We start from the raw sequence: 16,501 nt of genomic DNA, 5'->3' as shown, positions 1-16,501 counted from the left end.
AAGCCGAGAATCTGCATCTCACGCCCTGTAGCAGATGCACTGGACCGGGGATCTGCTGTGTGCCTTGAACTTGTCTATGATGTGAGTCCGTCGTGTGCGAGACATCGTTGGGCCGTATGTTAGCCGCAACGCAACATCTTGCCCAATAGTCCTGAATGCTCGCGTGGACGGAAAGCTACAGATTTCCTTCGCCGCCAGCGCATCTGCCATAAACAGTAAGTCAACGCATTCACTGGTCCAGACTTCTCGACGCGAAGACAACTATCCCAAACATGAATAAGTCTAGGAACTCACGTCAAACGTCGTCACTTTGCACCGGCTCAGCCACATCGTGCGCGCGAGAACAAATCGCGGCCCCGTGCAGAAAAATCCTGCATCTAGTCGAACACGGACTCACTATCATGGGTGCAAGATGTATGCGGATAACGTAACGCGTGTTTAGAGGCGCTTGGGTGGAGAGCCTACAATTCTTCGGTGAGTGCTGGGGGGCCTCCGATAGAAATTGGTGTTGCACGGTGAGGCCGTGGAGGCGGAACAGTGTGCTGGTGAGAGACAAAGGGTTAAACCGATGGAATGCCGGCTCACATTGAGCTTTTGACTCGATACAAAGTCGGGTCCGGCGGGAAAGACGGAAGTAATAAAGGTACGTCACGTGTCTCCCAGAGCGCCATGACGCGTCCGACCGTCGTGGTGGTCGTGGCCTTCATCGTGTGCGCTGTAGACGTTCTCCTCCCCTCCACCTCTCTGCCTGTGGGTATTCTCAGCATGGTGAGCTGCCTTTGTTCCCCGGCCGGCCTCCCCAGCTTACCCATCCCTTCTTCAGTCTGCGCTTTTCAACTTTCAGTCGCTCTTGCTTGTCATTCTCCTTCTCATCTGCACCTGCACGTATGTGCGTTCAGTCGCACCGGGCATCGTTGACCGCAACAAACAAGGGTGAGTCTCTCTCATTCTCTCTCCCCTCCGCTCTCCGTAACACCATTCCTCTCCAGCTTCCTCGGTCTCTTCTGGATGTCCGCTCGCATTGGAGAACGTCTCTCGCCTTACGTCGCCATGGCCTGTGTCACCATGGCCGTCACTCTGCTAGTCCAATAGCTCTCCGTTGCACCAGTACAGAGTTTCAAGGCCAGCCAAGCTTCCGCTCCACTCCTACCCGCTCTAGCAGTCGCCCTACTTGCGAACTCGGAACGACCCTCGACCGTCCAGCGCACGGTGACCCTGCCTCAGCGGATTCCTGTCCTCGACTCCTCCTGCTCCATCCACCACATCAACCTCCCCGGATTACATGTCGCCACCGCCTCTCCTCCCTGCCGACCCGGTGCCGACCTCATCCGCTGGATAAGACACCCACCCGCAGCATCAGCTTCACCTTCGGACCGCCGGCGCAGTTCGCCCCAGGTACAATCGTGTGTGGGTCCTGGAGAGCGGGATGTCGTACAGGTCGGCGGATAGGGCTGGTTCCTTGGGCACAACACTGCGGTCCCGCGGAGCTTCGTCGGGGACGGGAGGGTGGGGAAACGTCGCTGTGCGTACTGGCTTCTAGCTTCTCCCGGACGAGAATAGATTATCTGTGATCCCTAGTGCTTGGTCGGAGCTTGCATGTCCTCAATTTGCGCGCTGTTCTCATCACCCCGTCAAACAGCTATCGGCTTCGGGGAGTATGGGACGGTATCGTGAAGGGATCCGTTTCGGCCGAAACGATGAAAGTATTGCGCTGTGGTACATATGCAAAAGATGAAGATCCTGGTCGCGGACGAAATTGCATCTCTCACCCAAGAGTGCATTCGCGCTCAGCTGGATACAGTGGTGACGAACCATGTCATGCACAGGTCTCAACCTCTGAGGCAAAATGAGGTTGTGGAAAGTTATAAAGCTTCTATGATACGAGTACATGTGGTATACAACATACAAAATACCCTCGAGCACAACCATCGAATGAAAGCATACAGCCGAGATCGAGTCCGGACCCATAACACCCTGCGAGACTACCTCCGTGACCGTCCCGCAGGTGGTACGTTCTCCTCGTCGTCGCGTCCGCGCCCACCCCCTGACCGAGTCGCGGTGCGCTCGACAATGGACGTGCCGTCGCGGAAGCGGGTGCGGAAGAGCACGTTCGCGTTCGTGAACAGACCCTCCTTGAGCGAGACGACGATGAACTGCGAGCCCTTGAACCGGTTCCGGAAGAGCTGGCCGATGTGCTGCGTGTGCGACAGGTCCAGCGCGGCGTCGATCTCGTCCAGGATGTACATCGGCGCGGGCTTGTACTGAAGGAGCGACATGATCAACGAGAGTGCGATCAGCGACCTGTGGACAGAACGGCAGTGAGCGAGGGAGAGCGGCGGGAAAAACGCGGGGCAGGTGTACCGTTGGCCACCGCTGAGCTCCGTCAAACTCTGCTTCCAGACGGTGCCGAGCCGCACTTTCACTTCGAGACCCGCCATCATGTCTTGACCGTCTGGTGGCTGAAGTTTCGCGAAGTTCCCCGGCAGGAGCTCGCCGAAGATAGAACCGAAGTCGCTGTATGTGCGATGTCAGCCTCTCGATAACACTCAACGAGGTGTATACGTACTCGTTCACCTTTTTCCAGGTCTTCTCGACCGCTTCGCGTTTCGATTGGTCCAGCTCTTCGATTGTATCGAAGATCTTCTGCTTGTCTTTGTTGACGCTAGTGATCATGCGCTTGATCTCGGCCTCGCTCTTCTCTTGTCTGTCCGTCCAGTGAACACCTCGCCGTACTCGAAAGTGAGCAGCACGTACGACTCAAGCTGATGCATCGCCTTTGGGTTGATCTTCTTCTTCGTCGTGTTCTGCTTCGCTTCCAATTGACTGGCTTTGGTGCGCAAAACATCGATCTCGATACCTTCGAAGCTGAACACCGTCCCACGTTTACCGAATTTGCTGCATGACATCAGCTGTCTGAGCTCGGTGAGGCGAGCGTGCACACTCACTCCTTCTCATCCTCGATCCAATCGTACTGCTTCTCAAGCGAGGCGACCGTCTTCTCCGCGTTGTCCTTCTCCTTAGTCAACGTACTGATGGTATGCTCTTGCTTCTTGATCTCCAATTCTTTGTCCGAGACAGACGACTTCTTGCGCTTGATGGTGTCCTCAAGAGCGTTGATCTCGTCATCGTAGCGGTTGAGGGTCGCACGCTCCTCCTGGAGTTTCCTCTCGGCCTCGGCGTGAGCTGCCTAGATAGAGAATGAGCGAGTCGGTTTAACAACCGAGCGTAGAACTTTACCTCCTGCTGCCGCAGATGTTCTTGCTCCTTTTCAATATCTTTCTTCGTCTTCTGGATGCTGGCGGCTGCGTCTTGAAGCCCCTTCTCAGCCTCTACGATGTCGTCCCCACAACGTTCTAGGGACAAGGAGCCCGTCAGGAAGAGCGAGCAACCTGGTGGAATTTAGATGACAAACTTGTCTCGTGGGTCGCCAAGCCGAGCTTCTTCTGCGAGTCCGTCACCTCCTTGGAGTACTTCTCGAAGGCGGCCCTCTCTGTTTGGATTTGTTTCTGTGGCATGAAGTTAAGCGCAGAGCCGGGCGAGTATCCCCTGGGCGAGACTTGCCCTCAGCTCCTCCGTCTTGCCCTCCTTGTTGTTCTTGAACTCCTTCATGTCCTTCTCATATTTCTTGATATCTGCCTCCGCCTCCAGATGCTTCTGCTTCGCGGCCTTGATGGCCTCGTTCCACTGGGCGAGCTCGGCTTCCGCCTTCTTGACGTCTTGTTCGACCTGACAGCCCCTGTGAGCTCCCGACGCCGGTGAACAAAGACCACCAGGCAACGCACCCTCGACGCCATGCTGTCCCCGACTTGCTGCTCGAGCAGCGCGAGCTCGCGCTCCTTCATGCTCAGCTCCCTCGACGCCGCGCGCCACTGGTCGCGGACTCCACGCACCCGCTGCTCGTTCCGCTCGAGCGCTTCGAGCCGCTGCATTGCTTGCTGCATGTTGCCCTCCGCGTCGAGAAGCGCTTGGACTTGGATGAGCATGCCGGAGCCCTTTGGTGCCGACCCACCGCTGAGCGTGCCCGACGGGTCGTACACGTCGCCTTGAAGCGTGACGGACTTGACGCCGATGTCGCGGGAGAAGGTGATCTTCTTTGCGGTCTCCGCGTCCTCGCAGACGAACGTGTTGCCGAAGACGTACCCCATGGCTTTTGCGAGCTCGTGCGAGTACCCAACGAGCGAAAGCGCGAGCCGGGCCTTGCCACCGGAGAGGCGCGTCGCTGCGTCGATTTTCTGAGCAGGCGCATCAGCCGCAAACGGAAGAACAAGTATGAGATGACTCACTTGCTGAGAAACTACGAAGCTCTCGATCCGGTTCAGAGGGATGAGGGTGACGCGCCGCTTCAGGTTGCCCTTCTGGAGGAGCTGCTTGCCGACATCGTCCGTCTCGACGACGACGTTGTACAGCCGGCCGCCGGCAGTGATCTCGAGGGCGGTTGCGGCTTTGTAGTTGACCTCCTCCACGGAGACCAGCTTTGCGACGGTGCCCTTCACCTTGTTGCGGTCGAACGCCGCATAAGGCAAGTCATACTCAAAGTCCACGTTCTCAATGCCTCGCCGTGCATGGTTACGAGTCTAACGATGGAGACTCAGATCGCATGAATGACGAGATAGTTCATTACGCACCTCGGTGAACTTGCGAACATCGTCCCTGGCCTCCCGCAGGGCCCTCTCATGCGCCTCTTCCTTCTCGGCGTCCCAGCCCAGTCCCGCCATCCTCTGTCGCAGCCCTTCCAGCGCCTTCCGCGTATTCTCCAGATTGCGCGCACCGTTTTGAGCCTCCTGCTCGACGGCCTTCCAGCGCTTCTTCAGGTCCTGCAATGTGGTTTCTGTCATCTTCGCCTTCATCTTCGCCTGCTCCGCTTCGGTATTCGCCTGCGTGGAGCGAGATCTTGCGTCGGCAATTTGGCCAAGGTAGCCCCCGCCGGTCTGGCCGTCCATGTTTGAAGACAACCCTGTGAGCAACGTCTGGAGCAACTCTTCGGACGCTTTGTACTTCTTCTCCATCGCATCGTGCTCCGCCCTTAGCTTCGCGTCGGCGGCTGTCAACACTTCCAACTGCTTGCGCTTGTCTTCTAAGGATTTGTTGAGCTAGAGAAGATCAGAGCATGCTCGCTCGTCCTGGAAGTCGGACTCACCTGCGTCAAAGAGCTCTTGAGCGCGCCAGTCCTCGTCTCCTCGTCGCTAATCGTCGAAGTCAAGCTCTCGATACCAGCCTTGATCTTCTCGACAGCCCTCCCGAGCTTGGCCGCGTCCTCCTCTAACTTCGTGACCTTGCCACCCTTCTTCAGCTCCTTGTCCTTCTGCTTCTGGACCTCCACCACCTCCGCCTCGGCCGCCTTGATCTCTTTCTCGTAGCTGCGCTTCTGCTTTTCCATCGACTTCAAGGCCTCTTGACCAGCCGCGATATCCTTTGCAGCGCGCGCCGCGTTCGCGTTCGCGTTCGTCCACTCCAACGCTCGCAAGAGTCTGCCGACCTTCTCGAGCTCTGCGCATCCCTTCTGCCACTCGATGTACTCCCGTTTCTCGAGTCGCGCCTTGTTGATCTTCGGCGTGATCTCCTCCCCGAGGATTGCCTCGAGCTCCTGCACCTTCTTCTCCTTCTTCGAAATGTCGCGTATAGCTTTATTCTTCTTCTCCTCGAACATGCGCGTGCCGGACGCCTCTTCAATCATGCCCAGAATCTCCGCGGGGCGCATATTGAGCACCTGCAGCAGCCGGCTGGGCTTCCGTGGCGACACTACAGCAGCGCAAGGCGACGTACCTTGGTGATCCGCCCCTGCATGATCAGGAAGTTGGGGTTGTTGATGTTCAGCTGCACGCCCTGGAAGAGCGTTTGGATGTCTTGCTGCGAGGACTTGTGGCCGTTGAGGAGGTACTTTGAGAGGTTGGGGATCGCAATCTGCACAGAACACGCGTGAGGTCACCCCCGCGGTGCGCAAACATGGGCTCACGTACCTGTCGAGTGACTGTGATCTGAGGGAGGTGATCCATGGCCACCGGGCTTTTTTCGCGGTCGGAATTGTCGAAGACGATGGTTACGCTGGCTCGGGTGATGCCTGCTTGACCGCGCTTGTAGATGAGGTCTTGTTGGTTTTGCGCGCGCATCTGTGGAATACCCGCCATGAGCTGCCTCGGAGCATAGACTTATCCCAACATATTTACAGAGAATGACTCACCGACGTCATGTTTGTGAGACCAAGCACAAAGCAAATGGCATCCAGGATGTTAGACTTGCCCGAGCCATTGAGACCGGTGATGGCATTAAAAGACGGGTCCCAGCCGCTTATAGTCGTCCGAACGGGGTAGGACTTGAAGCCTGAGAGGCATTGAGCAGGGGAGAAACAAAGGGGTAGCAGTGCATACCATCCAGGATCAGCTCTTGGATGTACATCGCGGGGGGAGAGAAAAGACCAAGAACGCGTTGGTGGCGCGTCGCGTCGCGTCGCGTCGACCAGCCACGTGATTTAAAACTCCGACCCAATCTGCGTGACGTGCTATACCGCGGGTGTCGGACCGTAACTACGCAAAGCCTTTTGTGGGTAGGACCTGCCAGCTTCGAATGATGAGGACACACAACGCCCTTCCTTGTCTCCGAGCCACCATGCACCCGCACGTAGACCCCGCTGCAATGGTTGACGATGACTGGTGGATGGAAGGTCTAACTGACTTCGGCGAGTCTTCGTCAGACGACTCGGACTCGGCGGGGTCGGATTCAGACTACAAGCCCAATAGCCCCATCAAACCCAAACTTGTCCCAACAGTCAAGAAGAAGAAAAGGGCAAAGGAGGCTGAAAATGAATACAAGGTGAGTGTTTTTGAGGTTATACAACACATTCAAACTCATTGCACGGTCGCAGGTCGAGAACCAGCTTGTGAACTATCGTTTGACAACGTATACGACGAAGAGCCTCTACGGTACGTGCTCGCGAGTCACTCAGACCGCTCACGCCTCATGAGTCAACGCCTGGTACAGATCAGATAGACGACGGCATGATTGATCTTGATCCTGACTATCAGCGAGGCAAGGCAACCGAGCTTCTCGAGCACTCATCCCACGGTCCTCATACTATTGTTTAGACGTCGTTTGGACAAGAAAGCAACAGTGCGGCCTGATCGACTCATTACTGAGGAACTTCTACATTCCCCCACTTGTTTTCGGTACGCAAACAACCTACTTCGTGGGGTTTCGTCACTTAAAAGAGCACAGCTGTCACGACCAATCCCGACGGTACTCAAACTCGCGCTTGCATAGATGGCAAGCAAAGACTGACTTCGATAAAGCTGTGAGCCTGCACAGGTTGTTCCTTCGTGATATCGCTGACAGAGATGAAATTCTCGTTCGAAGGTTCTTGGACGGGCTGGTGAGTATCCTTCCTGGCGATACGGATACCGTTTGGTAACATATAGTGGGTTTCTCCCAGATACCTCGTAAGTGCCGTCCGATCGACTCTCACTGCACCCACGAATCGCTCACAATCTCCCTCTCAGACAAGGACAGGTAAACGCTTGAGGTCCCCATGGATTGACAGGTAAACGCTTGAGGTCCCCATGGATTGACAGTGGATTGCTGATCCGCCTGAAGTGGAACAGGGAAAAGCTACTTCCGTTACGAAGCGAAGCTCGACAAGGGCGCTAAACGTCTCCCGAAGTACCTAACCCAGGTCTTCTTCAACAAGCAGGTGCCGTGCATCGAGTATGAGGGGCTCACAAACGATCAAGAGAGAGAAATCTTCCAGGTACTTACGGCTTTGCGCGACCTCCTTTCCAGCTGCTCATTCGGCGTTTTCTAGCGCGTTCAACTTGGAATGGCTTTAACGCTGGCTGGTACGCCCCCCACCTCACGCGCCCGGCCTGCGCCACTCATAATGCACCTAGAGCGTATGCAGGCACTAGCCGGACCGCGGCCCTCTCTTATCCGTGAAGTGCATTCGCTCATTCTCGGTGAAGATGGGTTTGGGAAAGACCTAGATTGGGGTATGGATCGCGGGTCAGACTTCCGCTGTCTCGCCAGCGTCATCTACCTGATCGAGCACTATCCGAGGCCCACATTCCCCACGACGGTACAGCTCATCAACTGGCTTCAACAGGACGACAACGTCACGCACCAGCTTCGCAAGGGGATTCTAGAGACATTCACAGTCTTCGTCCGACTCGTCAAGAGCAAGAAGTATAACATGGCGTTCAGCAAGCCGTCGCGCGTGTCTCCCATCGAGTTCACGATGATCGGCGTGCTCATCCATCTCTGCAAGGACACCCACTCCCTCGTTCAGATCTCGCAGACGATCTGGAAGATGCGAGTGCATGTGCGGCAGAAATTCACGGCCGTGCGGCAGAACAGCAAGGTTTCCCGGGCGATGTTCGACTTTATCGAGGACAACATGAAGACCACCTGTACGACATCAGGTACACCTGCCTCGTTCGCTATCAGGCAAACTTCGTCGCACCAGAACATTGAGCCAGTTGACGACCAGCGCACCGCAACCCCCAAGGAAGGTAAGAACAAGGGAAAACGGAAGAAGGTGGCTGATCCAGTCAGCTCCGACGACTCGGCTCATCCACCAAAGCGGAGAGCGACCGTGCAGGATGTCTCGAGCAAGCGCGTGAAGTCGGAGAAAGTCGCGACACCCGTCACCCAGCAGCCTAAGAAGGCTAGAAAGCCTGCCTCCAAGGCCCTGGTAGAGGCAGCAGAATCGCCGAGTGACGTGGATGAGGATACAACGCGCACCTCGCGTGTGCCGGACTCCACAATCTCCGTACCCTCTCCCAGCCCTGCGATGACGCAAGGTGATGTCGAAGGTGATATGCCTGTTCCGTCACCATTATTACTTCCGGCACAAGCTGGACCAAAGACTGAAGCCGTGGACGCCATGTGAGTTTGCTTGATACTTTCGAGACAGCGCCTCCAGGCTGATCGCACACTTATCGGTACAGGCCGGTCGATACGGCATCTGGATCCCGATGGGTGCGTATTCGAATCAGTTTCATGCCCGTCTCGACTCACTACAGCTGAATCTTCTTAGGGGAACCACAGAGCAACTACGGACAACGACGACGCAACCGCTTCGAGCCACTCAACCCCCAGCTTCATACCTCTCTCTCCCGCGTCCCCTGCCCGTCCCAATGTCAACCAAGAAGCTATCAACAAGGTTCAGCAACTGTACACGAAGTTTGCGAACGCACACATCACGAGCCCCTCCGGACCGCTCTCTCCGCTACCTCCGCTTCCTCCCTTTACGGTTTCTCCTACGTTCCCAAACCGATCTCATGCAGGCGCTACCTCTCTCAGCCCGATCGAGCGACATCGTCAGCCGCTGTTTATCCCCCTGTCGCCTCCAGAAGCATCGTCTCGGCCTCCCCCTACGGCACCGCGAGCACTGGACCGACGCCTCGGGTGGGGCTTCGATCGCGTACGAAACTGGGACCGAGAACCAGAGCGGGTCGACAGAGGGAGAGAACGCTACGCCTGCAGCGATGTTGATCGAGTCATCAAGCGCGAGCCGGACGACATCCTGGAGGGATCCATTCGCAGGATGCGCGATCGGGATTCGGGACCGCGGACGCGACCATCACGACTGGCGGTACAGCGTCCGCAGTCGCTCCCGCGGCCCGAAGGATGGAGAGGAGGGCGGAAGCCGGCTGCAGAACCACTTCTCCAATGGACACCGCAAGGGGTATGATTGAAGCTGAAGAAGACCTGTTTCGTGGTGAGCTCCGCCCGCCGTGCTGTGTCGCCGAGCCCTGGCTGAGAACTGATAGCAGGAGTTGCCTTTGTGGTCGTCCAGAGCCTGTGCCCCGGCCCTGCCACCAACGGACACAAGACGGAGCTGCGATAATTAATGCGGTGCTTGTGTCACTTGCATCTGTCTCCCGTGGGTTACGTCATCGAACAGACTATGCCGAGTGTAGAAGTTGAGTACAAAGTCATATCTGAAGTAGAATATCTGAGGTCTTGTAACGTGTAGCATCTGGTGGACTCGAGCGAATCCATTACTTATCCACTCTGAAAGGGCCATCCCTCCTTACCACCGAAAGCAAAGTCCTGTCTGTCTCTGCTTCAGCTTCGTTTCAAGCCTCCGTAAATGTCGTTTCCCGGCTGGTCTTGTTTCAGGCACGCAACTGTCTACGACCTCTGATCGCAGAGCGCAAGAGCCAGGGAAGCGCCCATAGCGCTGGCTCATCACGCACGTTCGTCCATACACCCACTCAGCAGCTCGCTCACCATCTTTCTCAGCGCCAACTCGCCTCCGAAGACGGCTGTGAGAGCGGAGGCCTGGACGCTTCGTGACTGGCTTATCACCCCATGCCAATCCGGGCGGATGGCAGTGACAGCTCAACATTGCAAAACGCGGGGCAGCCAGTGCAGACAGCGGGCTCAGTTAAAGCCCATTCTTCACCCACTCGCCTTCCCTCCGGTATCCCCACACCACCACCACCACCACCACCACCACCACCCCACGCATCGCCTACGCGCCCCGCACCATGCTCGCCTTCCGACGGCAGGGCTCAGCCATGAAGCGCACGCAGTCGTCGAGATGGCCGCGGAGGCAGGAAGCCCGGAGGTCACGCGACATGGAGGTGAGTAACGTTGGTCCACTGCTCGTTTGCATGCATGTGACCGCTGCCATGTGGATCTGACTAGTACGTGTACCAGCCTCTTCCAAATCTGCGATACGATCGTGATGGGGAACTGGGTGAGATCCCTATAACGTCACAGGTGCGTGATATTATTGTGTACGCATGGAGCAGCACGCACACCAACACGCTTCCCCTCCCTTTAGGTCGCGGACAACCCTGTATCTATTGTCTCCTCTGGTGCCCCTTCTAGCCGCACTGCGCTGGCGGCCACGGCCTGGATGGACTGTGCTACTGCGATGAAGGACCACGACGAAGCGATGGTGCAGGGCTGGAAGGAGGAGATTGACACCCACTTGGTTTTCGTGCGTAACATATCTCGTCTTGCTTGATCTGCGTTTTGACTTTCCTGCTACGGCAACAGGCTGGTCTGTTTTCAGCTATCTTGACGGCTTTTAACGTTGAAGCGTACCAGATGCTGCTGCCAGACGACGACACCTCCAGTTCCACATCGTCAACCAACGAGCTCCTTCGGCTAATAGCGATAAACATGGCGCAGACGAATGGTCTGATTTCTGAAGTCCTCTCCTCAGGCAACACCGGTAGCGGCGGCAACAACAACTGGGCTGGCTCGTTTGCGGTGGTAATCAACGCACTCTGGTTCTGCAGCCTCATTTGTAGTCTTGCGGCGGCGTCGATTAGCATCCTCATCAAGCAATGGCTGAACCAGTACACGTCAGGCATCGCCAGCGTCTCCCCCGAAATCGCGCGCATCCGGCAGTTCCGCTACGACAGCCTCAAGAAGTGGCGGGTAGCAGAGCTGATGATGCTCCTGCCTGTCCTCCTCCAAAGCGCCGTTGTCCTCTTCCTCCTGGGGCTCATTCTCTTCCTCTCGCAGCTCAACAAACAGATCACCATCGCTGCGAGCACTCTTATTGTCTTGCTCCTGGCATTCTTGTTTGTTACTGCCATCCTCCCTACCTTCATCTCCGACTGCCCCTACCAGTCCCCTCAGGCATGGGGTGTATTCGTTGTTGTCCAGGCATTCAAGAGGCCAGTCCGCAGCATCGCACGCTCGCTGGAGATGTACGCCTCGCGCCAACTCAAGGTCAGCTCAACCAAGGAGGGCTCCTTCCCCCGCTTCCGCGCACGCGTCGCCAAGAAGTTCATCCGTGGCATCCGCCGCTTCGCGCACAAGCCCACCACCTTCTCCTGGAAAGCGCGCGAGCGCATCATGGTCGAATCCAAGGGCTCCCTTCTCGACCAGCACCTCCTCATCGGCGCCGACATCACTTTCCTCGACGACACCTTTCTGAGGGACGTGATCCGACCCTGTCTGTGCGCGATGCCGGCGAAGGCCGCGGCGGACTGCTACGCGAACATCATGTCCCATCGCGCCGACCACGTCGCGGCGAGCGGCGTCGTCTACTTCGACAACCACGCGCGGCTCGAATCCGCGGTCGTGCTCACGGACATCACGCTCGACATCCTACAGAAGCTGCACGAGGAATCGGACACGGCCGTCGACCAGCACCTGACGCTGAGCGTGCTCCAGACGCTCGAGCCGTTGCTCATCCGCGCGCTCCCGATGACGTACCCACACGTCTGCCGCGTGCTCATCGGTCTTCTCGACGACGACGACAAGACGGTACGGCAGCTCGCGTTCCAGATCTTGTACCAGCATCTGTCGCGAAACGCCCAGCTCGCGGCGCAGTACGCCTCCACCGGCTGCCACGGTGCGTCCATCTCTCTGCGCGTGCGCTCATCTGCGCCCTTGTTCTGAATACGTCCCTCGAACCCTAGATTACGCCGCGATCGTGGAGTTCATGGACAAGTCCCGCGCTGACGGCGACTTCGAGCACTTCCTCAACGCCTGTGACCTCCTCCTCTCCCTCGCCACCTGGGTCCCGCCCACAGCCGCACGCGCAACCCCCGAGCCCGACAGCCCCGCCGTGCTCGGCGCTACAGTGGCGAGCAGCGCGACGAGCGCGCGCGCGCGCACCTACCTGCACACCACGCTCGAGCACCTCGCCCACTTCTTCCAGAGCCCCGCCTGGCGCGCCAAGGGAACGCTCCTCTACCAGATCTCGCGCATCGCGCGACGGCTCGTCGCGCTCGAGCGGCGCTTCCCGGGCGCGCTGGACGGCGCGCTCGTCGACGTCCTCGCGGACGTCGCGGCAGCGGCGCGCGCGGAGGACTCGGACCGGAACTGGGAGGACAAGATCATGATCATCGAGGCGACCCTGGACGACCTCCGCGCGCTGCGCGACCCCCCGGACGGCGGGGAGGGGTCGGCGACGACCCTGCATGACTCCTCGGACGACGCAAGGCGGGGTGGGCCTGGTCCGAGGACGCGGCGTGGGGGCACTCGGCGTCCATCTTTCATGCGGAGTCCGGCGCTGGTTCAGCTGGACTTCGAGTCGGAGTGATGAGCCCGACCGATGTGAGCGGAGTTGGGTGCGACATTCACAGCTTGGACAGACGGGATCTCTTAGACGTGGACTGTTTGGTAGACTGCTGGACTCATATTGTAACTCTACATCAATGTACCATAAATCTTCCAGTGAAGGCCTGTTGTAGTGTTAACCCCGTCCAGCTTGGGATGGAGAGGATGTTAGTTCACGGCGTCTCTGTGCGCATGCAGCCGAGATCTAGCCACCGTCTCATACTGTACAGTTCATTCCCACGCCTTGTAGACAGTCCTGTAGCCGTCGTATTCGTCCGTTTACATCAGTAATTACGCAAATGTCTGGTTGCCTGAACTGTCTGAACGAAAAATTCCAGGCATTTCAGGCAGCCGGCAGGCAGTCGGGCAGTCAGGCAGTCAGTCAACGAGAAACTAAATCTTATATAGTGACTCGTGCTGTCTACATAGTACACGCGGAGCCCGGGTGCGCAGTGACCCTGGTACCTGGCCAGCCGCCAGTCCAAGTGTCTCCTGTGTGCCTCCACATTCGTGTTGTACCCTGTGCTCTGCGCCGCTGACACCAACGCACCCGCGAGCTCCAGCGGCTGGGTTCTGTGCCAACCGGGAGCTGTTCGGCACTCAGCATGCCTCCTGTTAGACTGGCAGCGAAATCCGTAGAAGCGCATGAGTTGGAACATCATGAGCGGCTCATCGAGGGTCGAGGATGACGTCGTACGGGACGGGCGGAGTGCCCACAGGCACTGAGACGACAAAATGTACGACTCTGGTGGTGACTTATTGCTCTGGGATTTGTACTCCAATCTGGACGATGAAAGCGAGCCGACGAAGGCCTGGACGTACCCAAACCCGTCCATGACAACGCAGCGTAACAGTGCAGGCACGGCTCCTGGAACGATAAGTTGACCCGCCTGGAAGGGCCGTTCTTCTCCGTCTGCCGCCTTGCGCTGCAGCGACCGACGTACGAGCTCTTGCCCATCCGCCTCCTGGCACGGGCACCCCCTCGCGTAGATGACGATGTTGGCGTGGACGCGCGACGCGCTCAGCACGCTCCGCCTGCGCGTCCACGCGCTTAGTGTGCTCGACCTGCGTGTCCACGCGCTCAGCGTGCTCGACCTGCGCATCCACGTGCTCGTCCACTGAGAGTTGGTGCATGTGCGGCGGCGTGTGTGAGGAGAGCACACTGAGCAGGATGTGGGATGCTCGGTGAACATATACGTACTACGTGCGGACGAGTCGATAGGGCACTGGCATTGGGCGCCGTGCGCGTGCGGTTGGGCTATGTATGCGCCGCACTCTGACTAGGTCGACATGCAGCGGTGTTAGCGGTGGTAGAAGAAGTGTTCGGCGGCACACTTACCGGGGCAGGCCGTAGCACACCAGGGATGGCATTAAGGTCGAAAGCAAGCTGACATCCTAGAAAAGCACACGAAGGGGAATTATGATCAAGACTCGGAAGAGAGAAATAAAAAGTCGGCACACCATCGGAGACACAAAAGGGACTTGACCAGTATGTACTCACAGCGCTGCGGCGGCGAGGCATCTCGACGACAGATCAGACGGACGTAATACCGGACAACGGACTGGACACACCATTCGTGGTTTGACCCGATGATCTCTGCAGCATTGATGCGTGATTCCATTGAGAGTGGACATGGAAATGTGCGATACGAGGGATGAGAACGAAGCAGTATGAGGCAAACAGCGATTAGACGCGTGTACGCGCAAGCGGTGGAGGCAGCCGGCGCCAAACAGCGCCGCATCTCTTTTCCCTTCTACCGTCTGACCTCCTCCGCCCTCTCCTGCCTAGAATGGCCCCTCCGACAATGCCAGCTATGTCAACAGCCCATGGTAACCTGCGGGTCACTCATCTCGACTCCATCTCACCTTCCATGAATACTCGCGCAGCAAGATGAACTGGTGGAGCTGGAGTCTTCCAAAATGAGAGAGGTACGTCGCTTTCACCCTCCCTCACCATCCCCCATGCCTAGCCCGGGCCCTTCGGTCGCCCCCACCCTGTCCCAAGTCGCGCATAGCATGAAAACACCTTTTCATATTGTTGATTATAGCTGGGGCCGCAGATTCTAGCGCATGTATGCGCCGAACCCGGTGAGTTCGCTCTTTGTGCCATTATCTTGCGTAGCAGGGCGTGTATTGTCGCCGAGAACGCCGCGTCGAACGTGTGGAGCTCCGATGTGATCAGCGTCGAGCGCGCCCATGCGTATTGTGCGCTCTTTTGCGCTGATCACTAGTATGCGCAGAGCGTGCGGTCCGCGCCCACCGATTTTAGTGCATATATGCGCCAAAATCGGTGGGTTTTTCCTTCGCGCAACCATCTCGTGCAGCAGGTCATTCTGCACGGCGAACATCGTTGCTGTGGATGCCACATTGAACGCTGTGTGGAGCATGTCAAGCCGCGCTCGGATCAGTGCTGGGCTCGTGCCCACGTACTTGCTTTCATGTGGTGATCACCGGGACGTGCGTGACGAGCCATGCATTTTACCGCTCATATACCCTGCTACAGATACCTGGGTGACATGCGCAAGTACACAGGCGGCAAGAGCTCCTGTGCCGCATGGTCCCAGCCCCCCGCCTCACTCAGCCGGCTGTACATCACCTCCGCGTCCGACCCCAGTGCTTCTACGGCGGCTCCATCGACAAGTGCGTCCCTCTCATCACCGATGCATGCTCGAGCACCCACGCTGACTGACAACGACGGCACCGGAACCAGTACCGACAGCCCGCGCCGGACCTCACACTGTACGGGCCTACAACTTCTTGCGCAAGTTCGCGCGGCGGATGTTGTCCTACTGCGGCAAGTTCGCCCGCGTTCGTGCCCGCCACGCAACGCGTGCAGGCGCATCGAACGGCCCGGTTCAAATCAACGCGCCGGACCTGAAGTACAGCACGCAGGACGACGGTGCAGGGGAGTCGGAAGTGGTGCCGCAGCTTGTGGACGAAGACGTGCGCGATGAGCAGCAGCCCCGTGGCCGGAGTCTCTGTGGGCGACACCGCTCACACAGCACAAGCGCTCCGAGATCGAGGAGGGCGAGGGCCCCGCTGCGGGCGCGCAGATGAGGGATGAGTGGCGCAGGTAGGTACCTCAATGGGTCGTACGTTGCGCATACGTCGGACCAGCCCACACGGCCGCGCTGGCATCGCTCGGCGAATACGTCGACGACGACAAGGGGCACCGGCGCGTCAGCGCCGCGTGCGTCACGAGTAAACACACCCCAGTTATTGTCCTATTCCACTAGCAATTGCATCGGTTGTTTTTCTGAACGGATGTGTGTCGAAATCAAACAGCACAGCTACAGCGACCTGCGAGTACAGTCTCCGGGTTGTGTCTGAACTACTGGTTGCCTGGTTTTAATGTCTGATTCGGTCTGGAATAGCGTCCCGCGAAACCCTGCCTGAAAATTTCCGTCTTGCCTGGTTCTGTCTGGTTCGCTTTCTCAGGCAGAACCAGACAGAATCAGGCACTTGCAGAATTACTGATGAC

The 16,501-nt window shown here is 57.8% G+C and overlaps 4 protein-coding genes across 4 annotated transcripts; all 4 read left to right on the top strand.

Annotated features, from left to right (window-relative positions):
- Positions 1–669: 669 nt before the first annotated feature.
- Positions 670–1,092, top strand: BXZ73DRAFT_99227 (uncharacterized protein; the record flags this gene model as incomplete). Its single annotated transcript, XM_048027943.1, has 3 exons — positions 670–768; positions 824–933; positions 990–1,092. 3 exons carry the CDS (start codon positions 670–672, stop codon positions 1,090–1,092), a joined length of 312 nt encoding a protein of 103 aa, XP_047879930.1.
- Positions 1,093–6,856: 5,764 nt separating this feature from the next.
- Positions 6,857–8,371, top strand: BXZ73DRAFT_17944 (uncharacterized protein; the record flags this gene model as incomplete). The annotated part of the gene is made up of 5 exons (XM_048017557.1): positions 6,857–6,917; positions 7,029–7,160; positions 7,210–7,285; positions 7,585–7,738; positions 7,793–8,371. Coding segments are annotated over 5 exons (1,002 nt in total), but the record flags the coding sequence as incomplete, so codon positions are not given.
- A 2,478-nt stretch (positions 8,372–10,849) lies between these two features.
- On the top strand, positions 10,850–12,357 carry BXZ73DRAFT_43646 (uncharacterized protein; the record flags this gene model as incomplete). The annotated part of the gene is made up of 3 exons (XM_048019184.1): positions 10,850–10,939; positions 10,999–11,682; positions 11,803–12,357. Coding segments are annotated over 3 exons (1,329 nt in total), but the record flags the coding sequence as incomplete, so codon positions are not given.
- A 2,453-nt stretch (positions 12,358–14,810) lies between these two features.
- Positions 14,811–16,097, top strand: BXZ73DRAFT_75816 (uncharacterized protein; the record flags this gene model as incomplete). The annotated part of the gene is made up of 7 exons (XM_048022289.1): positions 14,811–14,861; positions 14,908–14,949; positions 15,088–15,108; positions 15,252–15,310; positions 15,524–15,660; positions 15,731–15,963; positions 16,023–16,097. The coding sequence occupies 7 exons, from the start codon at positions 14,811–14,813 to the stop codon at positions 16,095–16,097; spliced, it is 618 nt and encodes a 205-aa protein (XP_047879927.1).
- Between the last annotated feature and the right edge of the window lie 404 nt (positions 16,098–16,501).

Source organism: Epithele typhae, assembly GCF_022376455.1.
Source record: "Epithele typhae strain CBS 203.58 chromosome Unknown BXZ73scaffold_11, whole genome shotgun sequence".
In the NCBI taxonomy this organism is placed as follows: Eukaryota; Fungi; Basidiomycota; class Agaricomycetes; order Polyporales; family Epitheliaceae; genus Epithele; species Epithele typhae.
Note: the sequence above shows the minus strand (reverse complement) of the source record. Positions and strands in the feature narration are given on the sequence as shown.